Below are 17090 nucleotides of genomic sequence, written 5' to 3' on the forward strand. Positions count from 1 at the left end.
AAAAACTTGGTTTATACATAATCGTATCTTCCGGATAATTTATATTTATGTTTATTTTAAATGGTTCGTCCAAAAGAATTCCAGAAGACCACGTGTAGTATTTATTTTTTAATTTTGTGCTTACTGAAAAATAATAATAGGGTTCATATAATATTTTTAATCATCAGGTTTATTTTAATTTATAAAGAAAAGAAAATTTTTTATCAACCTGATCTTTTAGCATAACTATTTATAACTCGATTAAAATTAAATTCAGGCTCTTCATCATCATCGTATTTCGTGATAAATATCGAATGATTATATCTCGTGTGACTACCTCTTGTCGTCAAAAGATTATTTTGTATTATTTTCAAATCACCTGTAAAATCTAATTTATAACCAGGCAATCCAGAATTGTATTGTACCACACCTAAGCTTTCCATTTGAAGTAAACATTGTTTCTGCATAGGAAAAAAAAAAAACAATTTATTACACTTTATGCATACATCATCCTTATTATCATGACTTCTTTTTCCAACACGATACAACGCAAGAATTAATTAAGTAAAAATTTACCTGAAGTAAATAATCAAATAATAAAATTACTTGAACAGAATAAACTCCTGTATTAGAAGGTATGTCAACTTCAATTTCTAATAAAAGCTCATCAAATTTTCCATCATGATTATTATCCTCTTCTCTCGACTGTAAAATTATTATATGTAAATTGAATTTTTAATGTTACGTGAATAATAATAATAATGATAATGATACTAATAAATTATTATAATTTTTCATATACTTTGATCATAGAACATCTATCGAAGTCTTGAGTTAAAGGTAAATTACTGCATAAAATCGGCTTATTAGGTTTATCTGTTTCTATAAAAACAACATAATCATGCTTGAAACGTATTTTCGGTTGCTCTCGGAATACAGAATGCTTCATCCAAAATCCTATTGTAAAAAAAAAAAATTTGTTACTAATATCACACGGGTAAAAGTAACTTTTAACAAAACAAACAAACATTTATCTCATCTTTAATTATTTAAATAAGAAAAAGGTTTAAAAGGTTACCGTGACTCCTGTAAGCTATAAGAAAAGGTAATAAAAAACTTAAAATTGTTGATAAAATTGAAAAAATTGTTGATTTCGAACAAATTGTACTTTTATATTTAAATTTGACAGTTTGTGCGTAAACTTCACACACCGCCATTTTTGTTTTGTTTTTTTTAACGGTTGCCGTGGAAACGGAAAAAATTTCGTTTTCCGTTAAAAATTTAATTCCACGATTTTTTTAAATTCAAAAAAGTTTTTTTTTTTGAAATCCTTCGTTAAAAAACGTTTGATTCCGTTGAAAAATTGTTTTTAACAATAACGAAAAGGAATTAATCGAAAAAAAAGGTTTTTAACGTATAATTTTTACGTTTAAAAACCTTAATAATTCCTTTTTAAGTCGGTTTCGTAAAATTCCAATGAATCATAAATATGCAATTTCTACGACACGTACGGTGAGTTCTTTTAAATTAAATTTTTTTTGTGAAATCATTTTTTAATTAAAAAGAAAAAAAAAACTTTTGGCATCTAGGAATATAAGTGACATTGACCCGAATCAACAGAATCGGAAAACCAGTCTGAGGTCATGTAACAAGAAAAAAAAAAATTTCGTACGTTATTTCTATGAATGCATTTTTACAATTATAATTGGGTTTTTTTTTTTTTTTTTAGCAATTGCCATTATTTTCTATTTTTATTGTGATGGCGTTTTTTCAAAAAAAATAAACAAAAATAAAATCAAGAATTGAAATCTAAAGAGAGAGAGAGAGAGAGATTCAAGGATATTTTTACATAATATAAAAAAATAAAAAATTTTCCTGGAACAAATCTACGCATTTGTGCAGTTGAAAGAAGGAAGAAGAAAAAAAAAATGTCTTCAATCATGTTTTAGTTGTTAGTACCCTTCCTCGATTTCCTCCTCTTTTATTATTAAAATCTTTGTTTATAAGCATCAACAACAAGAGAATTTTTTTATTTAGTCACCGAAAAGCAACCGACATTATTATTGCACACAACTTTTCAGGTAAGACAAACAACAATTTAAATTATATTAAAAAAATTTTTTTTTTGTTGTTGTTGTTGTTGTATAAAATATTATCGTGATGATGTATTCACATTATTATTATTATTATTATTTATTATTATTATTTTTCATTATTATTTTAATTATTATTATTATTTTTTTTATTACTTTTTCAATTTTTCAACAGATCTTTTGTTGTTGTTATTTATTTATTTATTTACTTTTTTTTTTTTTAATAATAATATTTAAAATTATTTTAATAAACAAATAATAATAATAATAATAATGCATTAATAATTTTTATTAATACAAAAAAAATATCAAATTAAATTTTTTTTAAATTCTGTTGATTTTTCTAGGATTATTTATTCGAAATTTGTTTTTCTTTTTTTGTGTGTTAATTGTTAAAATAGCATATTCGGATTTGATTTATTATTATTATCATTATCATTATCATTATCATTATTATTATTATTTATTATTATTATTATTATTATTATTATTATTATTATTATTATTATATATTTATATTATTATTATTTGTCGGGATTTTTAAGCATTTATTCCAGGTTTCTACCCGACGATTCCTTAAAAATAAATGCTCGAATTTCGTTGGTGCTATTTATAATATTTAATACTATTATTATTATTATTATTAAACCAATAAGGAAATGTAATAACAATAATAATAATAATATTTTTTTGTTTACATTCTATTGAAATGCAAAACGCGTTTTGCATTTATTTATTTTTTTTCTTATTTATTACTATAAAGAAGTTTGCAAGATTGTAATTTAATTTTATATATTTAAAAAAAAAAGGAATTCAGGTACGCAGTAAACAAACAACAACCAAATAAAAAAAAAACAAATTACACGTAATTTAAAATCAAAATTACTTTTAGGGGGGGGGAAAAAAAAAAAATTCGATCGCGTTTACGAATGTCTACGAATTTTTTGTTTGTTGTTTGATCGATTTAACGATGAAATCTATCAAACAAACGCAAAACAAACAAAGTATTAAACGCGTAAATTACTAAAATTTCCCGATACATCATCGTTTGTATATATGATACGTAATTAAAAAATTTTTTCGTCGGAAAATCATCGATCGGAAAGGGAAAAAAAAATTTTAATTAAAATGTAATTAATTTCATCGTTATTATTAAATTTATTTATTTTTATTTATTAACAAACAATAACTCTCATAAATATTTATATGTCATTATTATTATTATTAATAACAAATTTTTTTTTTTTGTTATAAAACAAAAGAAAACTGGTTTTTTTCTCTCTCTTTCCTCTAGGAACGAATAAAAAAAAAATTGTTTTTTTTAATTACTTATAAAGTTGTTATGAAGAAAAAATTAATTATTATTATTATTATTGTTTAAACGAATGGGAATAAAATTAATTTACAAGTTTATATATATATATATATAAAAGGAAAAAATTAATTTTATTCGGTTCGTTGTAACAGGTATAAAAATTTTTTTTTTTGTTTAAAATGACATTTTAATCAACTCCACCTTATAAATTGTTATTAAAAAATTTTTTTTTTGTTAATAATTTAAATAATTTTTTGTTTGTTGTTGTTAAAAGGATGTCATTGAGAAACGATATGGGTTTTTATAATGGAAGATCAAATAATCAAAATCGAAATCCGGAAATAACAAATTACATGTCAAATTTAATGAAGAAATTTAATAAAGATTATGAGAGGAGAAGAAAACAAGATGAAAATTTTTCTCATCATTTCATGGGTAATTATAAAAAATTTTTTTTTTGTTAACGGAATTAAAAAACCTCTCTAACCTTTTTCTTTCTTGTTTTTTTTTTCCAGGTTCTCCAGAATTTAACATTTTAACAACGATGGACGTTGAATTTTACGCAATTGAAAATTCTAAAACTCATCACACGGATAAATTTGAACTCGTACAACAAGATCCGAAAATTCCTATTTTAAGACGCGGACAACATTTTTTTATTGCCGTTAAATTTAATAGAAAAATTAATTTTGAAAATGACGTCATACGTTTGATTTTTATTTTCGGTTCGTCTTTTAAAAAATTCATTTAAACGAAAAAAAATTCTCTCTTTCTCTCTCACTCTCACACTCTAATCAATTGTTATTTCAGGTCCGAAACCATCTGTTAACAAAGGTACAAGAGCGATTGTTCAAGTTGTTAAAAAAGATGAATTAAACGAAGATAAATGGGATGCTGCAGTACACGAAATCAACGGTGATATTGTTTCCATAAAGGTAAATCCTTTAAGAGTTCAATAGTTCAAATAGAAGGGAGAGAGAGAGAGAGAGAGGAAAAATTAATTATTTTTTTATTTAAAAGGTTAACATTCCTGTCGTTTCACCTGTCGGACTTTGGAATCTTAACATTCAAACCTCTTCGACGGATGTGACGTCATCATTTAAAAATTACAAATGTAAAAAAGATATTTACGTACTTTTCAATCCGTGGTGCAAAGGTAAATAAAAATTTTTTTTTCATTTTATCCGGTTTTTGATTATCGAGTAAAAAAATTTTCAAAAGAAAAATTGTTTTGACAGACGACGAAGTTTATTTAGAAGATGAAAATGAAAGAAATGAATACGTTTTAAACGACACTGGAAAAATATGGATGGGTTCTTATTTGAAACCCAAAGGTAGAAGATGGTTTTACGGACAGTTTGATGACGTTGTACTTCCTGCCGTCGTACACCTTTTGGAAAAATCAAAATTGAAACATGGTGAAAGAGGAAATGTTATACAAATGGCCAGAGCTATTTCCGCTGTTGTAAGATTTTTTTTTTTGCGATAAATATATGTTTAGCATTCGTGATGTGAATGGTATGAAAAATGTTGTTGCGTCGTGACAGGTTAATTCAGAAGATGAAGATGGTTTAATAGAAGGAAAATGGGTTGGTGATTTTGCCGGTGGTACGTCACCATTTGCATGGACCGGATCCGTCGCCATTATGGAAAATTATCTTAAAAGTAATGGAAAATCGGTGAAATACGGACAATGTTGGGTATTTTCAGGTGCGGCGGTTACTATATGTAGAGCATTGGGAATACCGGCAAGACCCGTTACTAATTATGCTTCTGCACACGATACTAACAGGTAGGTCAAGAGAGTTCATCGGTTGTATAACAAAACGAATAAATTTATTTTAACTTTTTTTTTTTATCTCATTGCAGTTCTTTAACATTGGATAAATATTTCACTCGTGATGGTACAGAAATAGAAGGAGGTCCCGATGGTGATTGTTATGATTCGTGTTGGAATTTTCACGTTTGGGTTGACGTTTGGATGAAAAGACCTGACCTTCCACCTTCATTTAGCGGTTGGCAAATTATTGACTCAACACCTCAAGAATTAAGTGATAGTAAGTTGTTTGAAATGGTATAATATCGAGAGTCATCAAAAAAATATAAAAAAATGGGGTTTTCCTAATTGTTTTTTTTTTTTTTACTAAAGATGCTTATAAATGTGGGCCAGCACCTATAGAAGCCGTACGTAGAGGAGAAATCGGTTATTTATATGACACTCCTTTTGCATTTGCCGCTGTCAATGCCGACATATTGCATTTTCAAGAAGATGATGAATCACCTTGGGGATTTTCAAGATTAAATTTTGACGATTGTCACGTTGGTAAAAAATTAGTTACAAAAAAAGTTGGAGTCGATGATGACGATGAAGATAGCGTCAACGATATGGAAGACGTGACTAATCTATATAAAAATCCAGAAGGATCAACATCTGAACGTTTGGCCGTACTGACAGCCATTCGTAAAAGTAGAAAAGCGAGAATTCAATATGATATCGCATTACCGCACGAAGAAGATGTCGTGTTTCGATTGGATGAAATTGATACCATCGATTACGGTCAATCGTTTCGAGTTATTGTGAGAATTGAAAACAATTCAGAAGAGCCAAGAACCATACAAGCAACAATGGCAGCAAATTCTGTTTTTTACACGGGTGTGTCGGCATACGATTTAAAAAAAGCTTCAGGTACGATGCATTTAAAGGGAAGAACAACCGAAATAATGCACATAACGATAACTCCCGAGGAATATTTGGACAAACTCGTTGATCACAGTCTCGTTAAAATATTCAGCATAGCAACGGTTAAAGAAACAAAACAAAATTGGAGCAAAGAAGATTATTTTTCATTTACAAAACCTTCGATTGACATAACCGTTAGCGGTCATCTCAAAGTCGGGTATCCCGTCACCGCATATTTCACGTTTAAAAATCCAATTTACCGTAGATTGACCGATTGTACCGTGAGTTTTGAAGGACCTGGTCTTCAGAGGCCTAAATTAGTAAATTTTGCAGATGTCGAACCCAACGATGACGTTCATTTTACCGAAACTTTCGTGCCGAAAAAATCAGGGCCGAGAAAAATCATGGCGTTGTTCAATAGCAAATTATTAAATAACGTCACCGGTACAAAAACCATAAACATTGAAGAGTGATATTAAATTTATTTATTTTAATCCGTAATATTTAATGTCGAACATAATAATAAAAATAAAACAATAAATTTTTTAAATAATTTTATTTATTTATTTTTTACAAAATAATAAAACATAATATTATTAGTCTATGAATATTATTTATTAATACAAATTCGTATTAACAATACACGATCATCGTCATATTTAAAAAAAAAAAAACATTTCAAATTAAAAATTAAAATATACAAAAATAATAATAATAATAATAATAATAATAATAATAATAGTAATACATAAAAACTAATATCGACAGCTTCTATAAAATAATATATATATATATACAACAAAGTTTATATTATTATTATTATACCCTAAAGCTTGATTTTTTTTTTCGTTTTTATTTATTTATTTATTTAAATTATATATATGTATAATTAATTTCACAGCTCCCGTCATTAAATAAAAGTATTATTATTTTATTTATATATATTTATTAAAATTTATGTACATAATTATTTCGTTCTTTTATTTATTTTTATTTTATTTTGAAAAGGAAGGCCATTTTGTTGCAAACTTATTTATTTATTTAATTAACCCTTCAAATTTTTTTTTTTTTTTGAATTATGATAATAATAATAAGTGTTATTGATTTGAATTATGCGAATGATGACGTCATTGATAACTTTTAGAAATTTGATAAACAAAAAAAAAAAAGGATGTCACAAGTGATGATGTGTGTCCAGGATATAATTTTGCAACAATTTTATTCATTTATTTTATTTCTTTTTTTTTTTTTTAGAAAGAAAAACTTCCTTAACAATGTTTCGTTTCATTAATAGTAATCGTAATGATAATAATAATAATAATAATAATAATAATAATAATAATAATAATAATAATAATAATAATAATAATAATATATTTTTACATTTAATATTAGTATATACAAACTCTTTAACACGTTCAAAAAAAAAATCAGTTTTTTTCCCTCCTTTTTCGTAATTTTTTTTTTTTTACAAATACTAATCGCAATTAATCATCATCATCATCATTATTATTATTATTCTCTTTGCGATCTTTGCGATAAATTGTATGTATGACAAACTACAAAATTTCTCATCTTCGTATTAATTGTTATCGTGGTCGGTTATTTAAAAAAAATTTTCCAAAACGTTTAATCCTTCAAAAAAAACATTATTATTATTATTATTATTATTAGGATGGATACGTCATCAACGAATTCGAGATGATTTGTTAAATGTATCACCAGAGTATCGAAGAGAGAGAGAGAGAGAGAGAGAAAGATAATAATAGTTTATATATACACGCACACACCACCGGTTTAGATTTCAAAAAAAGTTGGAAAAAAAAAAAAAAAGAAATTCACTCTGACGTTGGCACTTTGACACAAACATCCGTTTGTTTTTCTATTATTATTATCATTATTATTTGTTTTTAAACGTGCTTCTGTCAGGAGGAGACAAACGAGATCCATCGAGTCTAACACATAAAAAGAAAAAAAAAAATGATTATTATCGTAAATATAAAGTATTAGACGCTAGCGAGTTTAGCTTTTTCGTTTGGATAATCCGAATGAGATGTATCGTATTTGAATTTAGATTTAGAAAATGATTTAAACGATGGTAGACTTTCCGAATCTGGACAACTCACGCAATATCGTCTCGATCTTCTACATTGTATTAGTATACATACTAAAAGACCTAAAACGATTAACGATAACGTTGTGATGATTATGTTGTAAACGAATATTTTAACCGGGTTGTCTTTAAAACCGTTTGTTTCTCCTCCATCTGAAAAAAAAACGACCATTATTATTATTATTATTATTTATTTTTTAAACGGTGGCCAAAGTGAATTTAAATCTTACCCGGGCACACGGGGCAACACATTCCGAGTTTTCTTATGGGATTCGAACAGTGAAGAGGTGAACATATTTGTTTCGTGCACATGGTTTGTCCATCGTTGCACACGCACATCGTACAATCATCTTCGATCCATTTGTCTGAATCTTCAAATGTTGAATTTCCTACCGTGCAAGGTCTCTGTGACATTTTTTCTAGAAATAATAAAAAGATTTATTATGATTTACACACGTGAATGTGAAAATTTATTTTATTTCGTGGAGGAAATAATTGTGTCTACCTATGCAAATGTTACAGCATTTATTTTTTTGTAAAACTGGATGCGGACAATTTTCAACGTCGCATTCTTGAGTGTAACAAATCGCTTGTCCGTCTACACATTTGCAACTTTCACAATTCCCTTGTTTCCAGACAGAATTATGTGGATGTGAATAACTACACGCCACACCCTCGGATTCAATAAATCTTTAAGAAAAAATACACATAATGAAAACAATGAGTGATATTTTAATATTACGTTTAAAAAATTACATAAGTATATATAAAAACCTGGATTCATCTGGACAATAAGGACAACAATTATCATCATCTTTGATGGGTTTTTGACACGGTGTGGGTGGACATTCTCTAGCGTCGCATAAAATTTGCCCCATGTGGCAAATACAATTGGTGCAAGGATCGATCGACCACATTTCACCTTCTTTTTTATAACTACCATCTAATGAATGGCATAATAAAGTTTTCAACGGAGCCGTGTTCGATTTTAAATCGTCTGTAATTGTTCGAATTTCATCATTATCTGTTTTTTGAGACGAACAAACAAAGGAATGAAATAATAGTTGTCCTACCTGGACACATGGCACAACAATCTGTGGAAGAATTGAAAATTGGATTGACACAATTTAATCTCGGACAAACGACGAGATTACACATTTCAACGCCTCCGTGGCATAAACATTGCCTGCAACCATCGTGCCACGTTTCACCATCGTCTCGAATGAAACCATCATTTCCAAAACAATGACTTGCAAGGTTTCTATCATCCAATATGGTAGTCATTTCATCTTCAAAAGTAACTTCACCTAAAAATTAATAATAAAATTTTTTTTTATTATTATTTATTCGTTGAAAACTTGCAAGAATAATTATAATATCTAATCGAATTGCAATAAAAAAAAAATGGAAAACAACCTGGAGAGCCGTTAAAAAAAAAAAAATTGATAACCTACCCTGACATTTACACACTGGACATCCTTTTTCATTTAATTCAAAACCGTTAGAGCATAATTTTTTGCAATTCATCAGAGGTTCGCATTCATTAAATCTGCATTGACATTTTTCACACATTTCTTTATCGTGTTTATGACCGAAAGAACAATATGCGTGACACTCTGATGCCGATGGACAATCGTAAGTCGTAGTGATGGATGAAGTAGATTCGGGTTCAGCGCATTGACACAATAAATGACCTCTATCATCTCGTGCAAAACCGTGCAAACATTCCAAGAGACAAGGTTCTGCAACACGTAAAAATTAACGATGTGTTTCGACGCAAAGTTTTTAAAAAAAAAAAAAAGTTACCTGCTTCGCATTGACAGGTGTAACAACCTGCATCGTCTCGTACGAACCCATGTAAACATCGTAAAGAACAATTATTTAAATCGGGACAATGCGGTGGTAAAACAATAACCGACGATTCTAAAAGAACACAAACGATAAGTAAATGTATTTAAAACTTAGATAAATCATAAAAATATTTACCATTACACAGTGGGCAACATTCTCCAGGTACGTGTATTGGATTAGAACAAGATACTTCACACATATAAGCGATACATTTTTTTTCTCCAGCTTCACACGTGCAATGCGTACAAGGATCTTCTTCCCACGTCTCCCCATTTTGATGTAATATTTTCGATTCGGACATGCATCCGGCTAAAAAAATTTTTTTAATTTTATCAAATTTAAATTTGTTTTTCCAGTTTCGTTCCAGTATTTTTTTTAAAAATTAATACCTGGATTTTCGGTGCAATTTTCAGAAGTCGACGCTTTACAAAATAAATAACCATTTAAACACGAACATATCGTACATGGATCCTTTTCCCAAGTCGTACCATTTTCCATGTGACGAGAGTTATTAACGAGACATGAACCGTTCGATTCTGGAACAATAAATAATAATAATAATAATAATTTTTTTTTATTACAATGGCATTTTATTTTTATCAACATCAATCAAATAAAAAAAAACAATTTAAATGATAAAAACATTTTGCGCGACATGTTTTTTTTTTTTAGAGGCTTCGGAAAAGAAGGCGACTTTTCGCCTCTTCCAGATTCGGGCTAGGAGCATGGCTCTCCTGGGCAAGGGGGACATCCTCGAGGCGGCGGTGAACGCAGCGCGCTGTGTTCTCACTGTCACTCGGGGTAGCACGAACTTAAAAGGGAGTTATGCCAAAACGATAAAGGATGGGATGTGTGGGTCAATGGGTGTTACGGCAACTTCGCCTGAAAAGAGAGTAGGCATTCGCGTAGAAGGCCTATGCAAATCGGCCTCATCGGGTGACGTTGTTTTCGCGAGTTTAAAGGCGGGTGGCTGGACGGAAAATTCCGTTAAAGTGCGCTGTTTACTCGGCATAGGCGCAAGACGTGTGGCATTTGTCTTTTTTCCGGCAGCGGTTGCTTTACTTTGCTGAAGGCTGATAAAATCGCCGTAGGGTGGGTCATCGGTAAGATCGTCCTTCCTTTTCGTAGGAGGGCAGGTCTGCGTTAGATATTGTAACCCGGGGCATTTCGGCTCATCGTGCTCCGTGCATCTGGAAAGGTTGGATGAGACAGAGACACACGAGCGGTGTTTCAGGTGTGGACAAAAGGGTCACCGGGCGCGAGAGTGCAAGAATGCTGTCTGTTGTACGCCTTCCGCGGCGGCTGGTCGGGCGACTAATCATCGCCTTGGTGGGCCGCTGGGAAGGGAAGAATTCACGATTTTGAGCTTGACGGAACACAGGGAGGGTATAGTAAGGCGATTTCTTCTTTGCCCGAGCCGAGAACGAACGGCTTATTGCATACCTCGATGGCGCGGGTTATACAAATTAATGTCAACCATTGCAGAGGAGCGCAAGATCTTCTCTCGCAAGTGATGAAGGATGGGGGCTTTGACATCGCAAAGATTTCGGAGCCTTACAGAGTTCCGACTGAGGGCTACAGTTCTGACGGACTTAAGTGTGCGTCCGAGGACGGCAGGGCTACGATCTACTTCTCCGGGTCGGGTCAGATCCCGAGAGCCTTGTGCGCGTCTCTCGGTGCTCTACACCACGAGCTTCCGAGAGGCGACATTTCCGACGCCGTGGAAGGAGGCGAACTTAGTTCTGCTGGACAAACCGGGTAGGGATCCGACGACGCCGAGCGCGTATCGACTGATTTGTCTTCTCAACGTGGAGGGCAAGTTGTTCGAGCGTGTGATCGCGTCCCGGATAGACGAACACTTACGATCAGGGAGAGGGAGAAACGACCTCTCTCCGAATCAGTACGGCTTCCGGGCGGGCCGTTCGACGACGGACGCACTCAACCGCGTGTGCGCCGGAATTCGGGACACTCTACGCCGGGGCAGCGTCGCGATCGCCGTTTTGGTCGACATAAAAAACGCGTTCAACTCGGTACCTTGGTCCGCGATAAGGGACGGACTGACGTCGAAATGTGTTCCAGACTACTTGGGCATCGATCATCGATCTCGGAGAGAAAGATCGCGTACGAGAAACCGGACAGAACGACGGGAAGGGCAGACCTGTTCTGCGGCGTGCCACAGGGATCGGTTCTAGAACCACAACTGTGGAACATCGCCTACGACCGCATCCTCACCCGGACCGTTATTCCCGAAGGCGTATCGTTGACTTGTTACAAACGACACCTTGCTCCTCGCGACTGGTCGCGGGTGGGCGGAGATTCGCGAACGCGCGGAAACGGGACTTTACGCGACGGTGGAGGCCATCCGGGGCATTGAACTCCGGGTGTCTCTGTCGAAAATCCGAGCGTCAGCGCGACGTTAGGACGCCTGATGCCGAACCTGCGCGAATCGCAGGCTAGGATCAGGCGATTATACACTTCGTGGTCCTATACGGAGCTCTGGTTTGAGCCGAGTCGGTTTCGGCAGCTCGGCCTCTTCGCGAGAAGGCGATCCAACTCCAAAGGGCGTCTGTGAACAAGGTGGCAACGGCGTACAGAGACGTCGCGGCGGAGGTGGCTTGTTTTCTGTCGGGCATTTCCCCGCTTGATCTCCTAGCGTTGGAGAGACTTGTTCTCCATCGTGAACGGGGTCACGGCGGGCCGAGGACGGCTTGTCATCGCAGGGAACTTCGCGCGTGGGACGAGCAAAGGCAGCGGCTGGTCGAAGTCATCGGACCCGACTTGTCGATCCGCGGTCTTGTAAACGGGTTGCTTCGCGGACCTCGGAAATGGTGCGCGTTTCCGCGATTTTTGGAAGCGGTCCTGCAGCTTCGTCGTCGGTAAGTCAAAACTTTCTCATTTCTAACATTTCTTGGAGGATTGGCGACTTCGGTCGATCCTTCGTCTATTTTTTCCTCATCGATCCCGTTTTACCGTAAGGTAGTTAAAGGATGTGATCAACTGACACTTAATTTTTAGCTTTACCCCTTTTTTTTCAGGTGACGATGATAAGTTTACATTCCCCACCCGATCGCATTCTCAGGAAACAGGCGCGTTTCCCATCCCTTTTTCCCCGTGCGAGGGACCGGAGGGCACTCCCGAAAGGGATCTGCCGAACGTCCCGGGAGATACGTTCTTGTCTTTGAGGAGATGGCGGAACGGAGACTAAGGCGGATCTCTCACCATTGTAAACGTGTGGAATGGTTAACGTTCTGGCTTCCCGAAGAGGGGACTGACTAAAATGTAGGTTCTACCCCAACGACCGTCCCCCCTCTTCATATAAGCCACGCTATTGCGACGCGCTCAGGAGTTTTAGTGGGTATGGGTCCCCGGTTAGGCTTTCTTCGAATCCATACCGAGCCCCACACTCCCTCTTCGGAGGGGTCAGTGCGTAATCTGCATTTCTCCTGAGATATCAAAAAAAAAAAAAAAAAAACAAAAAAAAAAAAAGATCCCGAGAGCCAGGGTGCTGTCCAGGAAGGATGGCTTCGTTATGGCGGACGGGAGGGACGCGTAGCTAAAGTCGGTGTACGCGTCACCCACACGCCCGATAACGGATTTTGAGGCTCTCTTGCGGGGCATGTCACGTGAGGTCGGCTTGCTCAGAAAGGGTGAACGACCCATTATCATCTGCGGAGATTTCAACGCTAAGCACGCCTCGTGGTCGGGACGTGCTACTAATGCAAGGGGGCGGTTGCTGCGTGAATGGGTGGACACACAACACTTCATAATTCACAATTCGAGAAGCGCTAAAACCTGCGTGAGGGCCAATGGCGAGTCGGCGATTGACCTCCGGATCTCCTCCGCCACGGCGGCGTTGTGGGTCTCTGGTTGGGGGTCCTCTCCGGGCTCGAGATCTTGAGTGATCACGTTTACACCACATTTTCGCTTGGTGGTTCTCAAGCGGTGGGGGTGGGGGCTTCCCGCTTTAGACTGCGTGGCGGCCCGCTAGGGTGGAGTCTTGGATCGATAAGTGTTGATCGTCTGACTGAGTGCATAGTTGCAGAAGGTTGGAAGGCCAACAACCGTGTCTGGTTGGATATACTGGAGGATAAAAATGCAGAAGAGCTAGCGAAGGTCGTTTGCAATGATCTCCGACGAACCTCGGATTAGTGCATGCGTTGGGTAGGACGGGGCATGCATCGAAACAAGCCGAAGTACTGGTGGACGAGCAAAATAGCAGAGGAGTGGAGAAAGGCAAATCGCCACCAGTTTGCAAACTGGAAGAGGTATCTCCTCCGTCGTGATGGGGATTACTTGGTGATTATGTCACACTCGATTTTGCTCTGATGTAAGGCGGAGAGGCGGGCTGCGCGGGCAGGGGTGCGCCGAGCAATATGGAGCTCCAAAACAATTGTTGGAAGGGGCTCTTGAAGGAGGTGACCTCGGATCCGTGGGGTCTTCCGTTCTGCCGGATAATGAATAAACTGCGTGGTTCGTCGGGGCCATTGACGGCTATGCACGGGAATTTCCTTGATGAAGTTATCGCTGAGCTTTTCCCACGTGACGAGCCGTTTGTATTCCCGACGACTGACTCGAGTGGGGAAAAGGTATGCTAAGAGGTTTCGGTGAGTGAAATTCGGGCCCCCCTGGATCCGGCTGTGAATAAGCGGACGGCTTCGGGCCCGAACGGGGTGCATTACGTGCTTCTTAGCAAGTTCGCCGAAGTTATGGGTGCGCGCTTTTCGGTACTTCAAACCGTATTTTTGCGAACCTTGACGTTCCCACGCCAATGGATGAAAGCGAAGCTTCCGAAACTGGGCCGCGATCAGTCATCACCTAGTGCTAATCGACCAATCTGCCTTCTTGATGTTGAGGGCAAGTTGTTTGGGCGCATCGTCGCGTCACGAATAATCGCGCACCTTAAAAACGGGAGATCTGATCTTTCCTCGAACCAAATTGGATTCCGGGCGGGGCGTTCTACAACGGACCCGCTCGTTCGGGTTCGAGATTTGGTGCAGGGAGAACTAAAAAAGGGAGGCGTCGTCATTGCGGTTCTCGCTTGAGATCAAGAACGCATTTAATTCAGTGCCATGGGAAGGGATTTGGAAGGGCCTTGAGGCTGAGGCCGTGCCAATTTACTTGCGAGCAATAATCGAATCCTTTCTATCCGACAGAAAAGTTGTGTTTGAGAAACCAGACGGAACTATGGCGTGCCGCAGGGGTCGGTCTTTGGACCGTTGCTGCGGAACATTGCCTAAGATGTCGTTCTTACGGGAACTGCACTTCCTGAAAATGTACCGATCACGTGTACGCGGACGACAGGCTTCTGCTGGCGATGGATCGTGATTGGACCGACGCTCGAGGGCGCGCTGAATTGGGTTTTGGGTACCACGTTAGAGGCAATCCGTGGCATTGGTCTGCGGGTATGCTTACCGAAAACGGAAGCCTACGGTTTTCATTGCTCGTGGAACCCGCTTCCGGGGAATAGGGCTTTAAGGCTGGAGGAAAGCGAGATAAAGGTGGGGGGAGTCTTGAAATATCTAGGGGTGACCTTAGACTCGAGACTCTCTTTTGTGCAACACCTAGCCGCTTTTGACTCTAAACTCCGGGCGACCAGCGCGTCCTCGGGAAGATTAATGCCCAATCTCCGGGGCCCGGGGGATGTTACTAGGAAGCTCTATGTAACGGTGGTCCACACCATAGACCCATTTAGCTCCAGACAGAGGCTCCATTTAGCTGAGCTAAAGCCGCTTCCGGGTCTATACCCCTCAAGCAATTCAACTACAGCCAACGGGCGTCTCTGAATAAGATGGAAATGGCCTAAAGGGACGTTGCCGCGGATGCTGCTTGCATTCTGTCGGGAACCCCTCCCCTCAATCTTCTTGCGATAAAAAGACTGATTCTCTATCGCGCGCGAGGAAGATCGAGAAGGGACGCGCTTCAAAAAGTTGTACGGGAAAAAGTCCCCGAGACTGAATGGATGCGGCTCGAGGACGGCCGGAAACTTTACAGAGGGGAAATCGTCCGCGTGCTGGATTCGCGGTTACTTGAATGAGTGGGGCGTGAGCATAAAGCATGAGTTGTCCTTTCGACTCACGCAAATACTAACGGGACACGGTGTCTTTGGCTCGCACCTTGCGCGCATTGGCAAAGAAAAAACAACGGAGAGTTGGTTCTGCAATGCGCTTGAGGATGATGCCTGTCACACGCTTTTGGAGTGCTCGAGGTGGGCCTTGTTCAGGTTGTTGGGGGGATCCAACCATCATGGGACTAGTGGAGGGTCTCCATTGCGGTCTCAGGGAGTGGTCCGAGATCTCACGCTTCGCGGAAACGGTTACCCAGAGGAAGGAGAACCGTGAACGTGAGGGTGAGATACTCGGGATCCGCCGCCTACAATCGGGTAAGGGGCGATGAAGAAAGTGCAAATGTGATGAATGAATGAATGAGTGAATTTTTTTTTTTGTTTGTACGTCATCATCATACTTAATAGGGTTGCAAACATTGTAAAAAGTGAAGCCGGACCGAAAGAGATATTAGGAAAGGTTTCACACTAACATGATTATTGTATTAATGCAATTTTATATATGTATTTGTGTATTGTATTGATGGGGGTATCCCAATTGGGTGGAGCGGATTTCTACGGTTACGCCGGTGGGGATCCGCTCATACCCTCGCGAGTGCGGATCTGATGATTCCGGGTTTGGGGGGGAGTGGAGGCTTAAATGCGGGTCATACTCCTGCGACCGCCTCTCCTCCCCAGGAAAAAAGCAAAATGAGCACATCCAGGAGTTTTAGTTGGGTAGTGGCTTTGGCTGAGACCCACACTCTCCCTGCTACCGGGTGGGGAGGTTAGTGCGAAATGCATTTCTCCTGGGTTAGCAAAAAAAAAAGACATGTTTTTTTTATACATATAAAAAATCAATTAATTAAAATATATATTATACTCGCTGGAAAAAAGCCAAAAAGGAAAAAAAGGAAAAGAAAAAAAAAAAGAAAATTTCCTACCACTTGTTGCTGTCGTCGTTGTCGTCGTGATTGATAAAGACTTTTTTTTTCTTTTCTTTTTAAATCGATAATTAA

General features: G+C 37.1%; 3 protein-coding genes across 3 annotated transcripts in view; 1 reads left to right on the forward strand and 2 right to left on the reverse strand.

Annotated features, from left to right (window-relative positions):
- Positions 1 to 1196, reverse strand: part of Phum_PHUM442950 (uncharacterized protein) — a gene marked incomplete at both ends in the record, with an annotated part of 1339 nt that extends 143 nt beyond the window's left edge. The window contains 5 exons of the mRNA XM_002429576.1: positions 7 to 123; positions 209 to 440; positions 556 to 684; positions 782 to 936; positions 1058 to 1196. Coding sequence (XP_002429621.1) covers positions 7 to 123; positions 209 to 440; positions 556 to 684; positions 782 to 936; positions 1058 to 1196 — 772 coding nt within the window. The remainder of the gene's footprint in view (positions 1 to 6; positions 124 to 208; positions 441 to 555; positions 685 to 781; positions 937 to 1057) is intronic.
- Positions 1197 to 3662: 2466 nt separating this feature from the next.
- Phum_PHUM442960 (Hemocyte protein-glutamine gamma-glutamyltransferase, putative) lies at positions 3663 to 6985 on the forward strand (the record flags this gene model as incomplete). Its single annotated transcript, XM_002429577.1, has 9 exons — positions 3663 to 3822; positions 3903 to 4112; positions 4198 to 4322; positions 4408 to 4543; positions 4626 to 4852; positions 4935 to 5179; positions 5257 to 5444; positions 5537 to 6511; positions 6969 to 6985. 9 exons carry the CDS (start codon positions 3663 to 3665, stop codon positions 6983 to 6985), a joined length of 2283 nt encoding a protein of 760 aa, XP_002429622.1.
- Positions 6986 to 8073: 1088 nt separating this feature from the next.
- On the reverse strand, positions 8074 to 10529 carry Phum_PHUM442970 (cysteine-rich motor neuron, putative; the record flags this gene model as incomplete). Its single annotated transcript, XM_002429578.1, has 9 exons — positions 8074 to 8333; positions 8411 to 8599; positions 8686 to 8870; positions 8955 to 9177; positions 9254 to 9481; positions 9635 to 9922; positions 9987 to 10103; positions 10167 to 10340; positions 10421 to 10529. The coding sequence occupies 9 exons, from the start codon at positions 10527 to 10529 to the stop codon at positions 8074 to 8076; spliced, it is 1773 nt and encodes a 590-aa protein (XP_002429623.1).
- Positions 10530 to 17090: the final 6561 nt, after the last annotated feature.

Source organism: Pediculus humanus, genomic scaffold (assembly GCF_000006295.1).
Source record: "Pediculus humanus corporis 1103172108213 genomic scaffold, whole genome shotgun sequence".
NCBI classification, from domain to species: Eukaryota; Metazoa; Arthropoda; class Insecta; order Psocodea; family Pediculidae; genus Pediculus; species Pediculus humanus.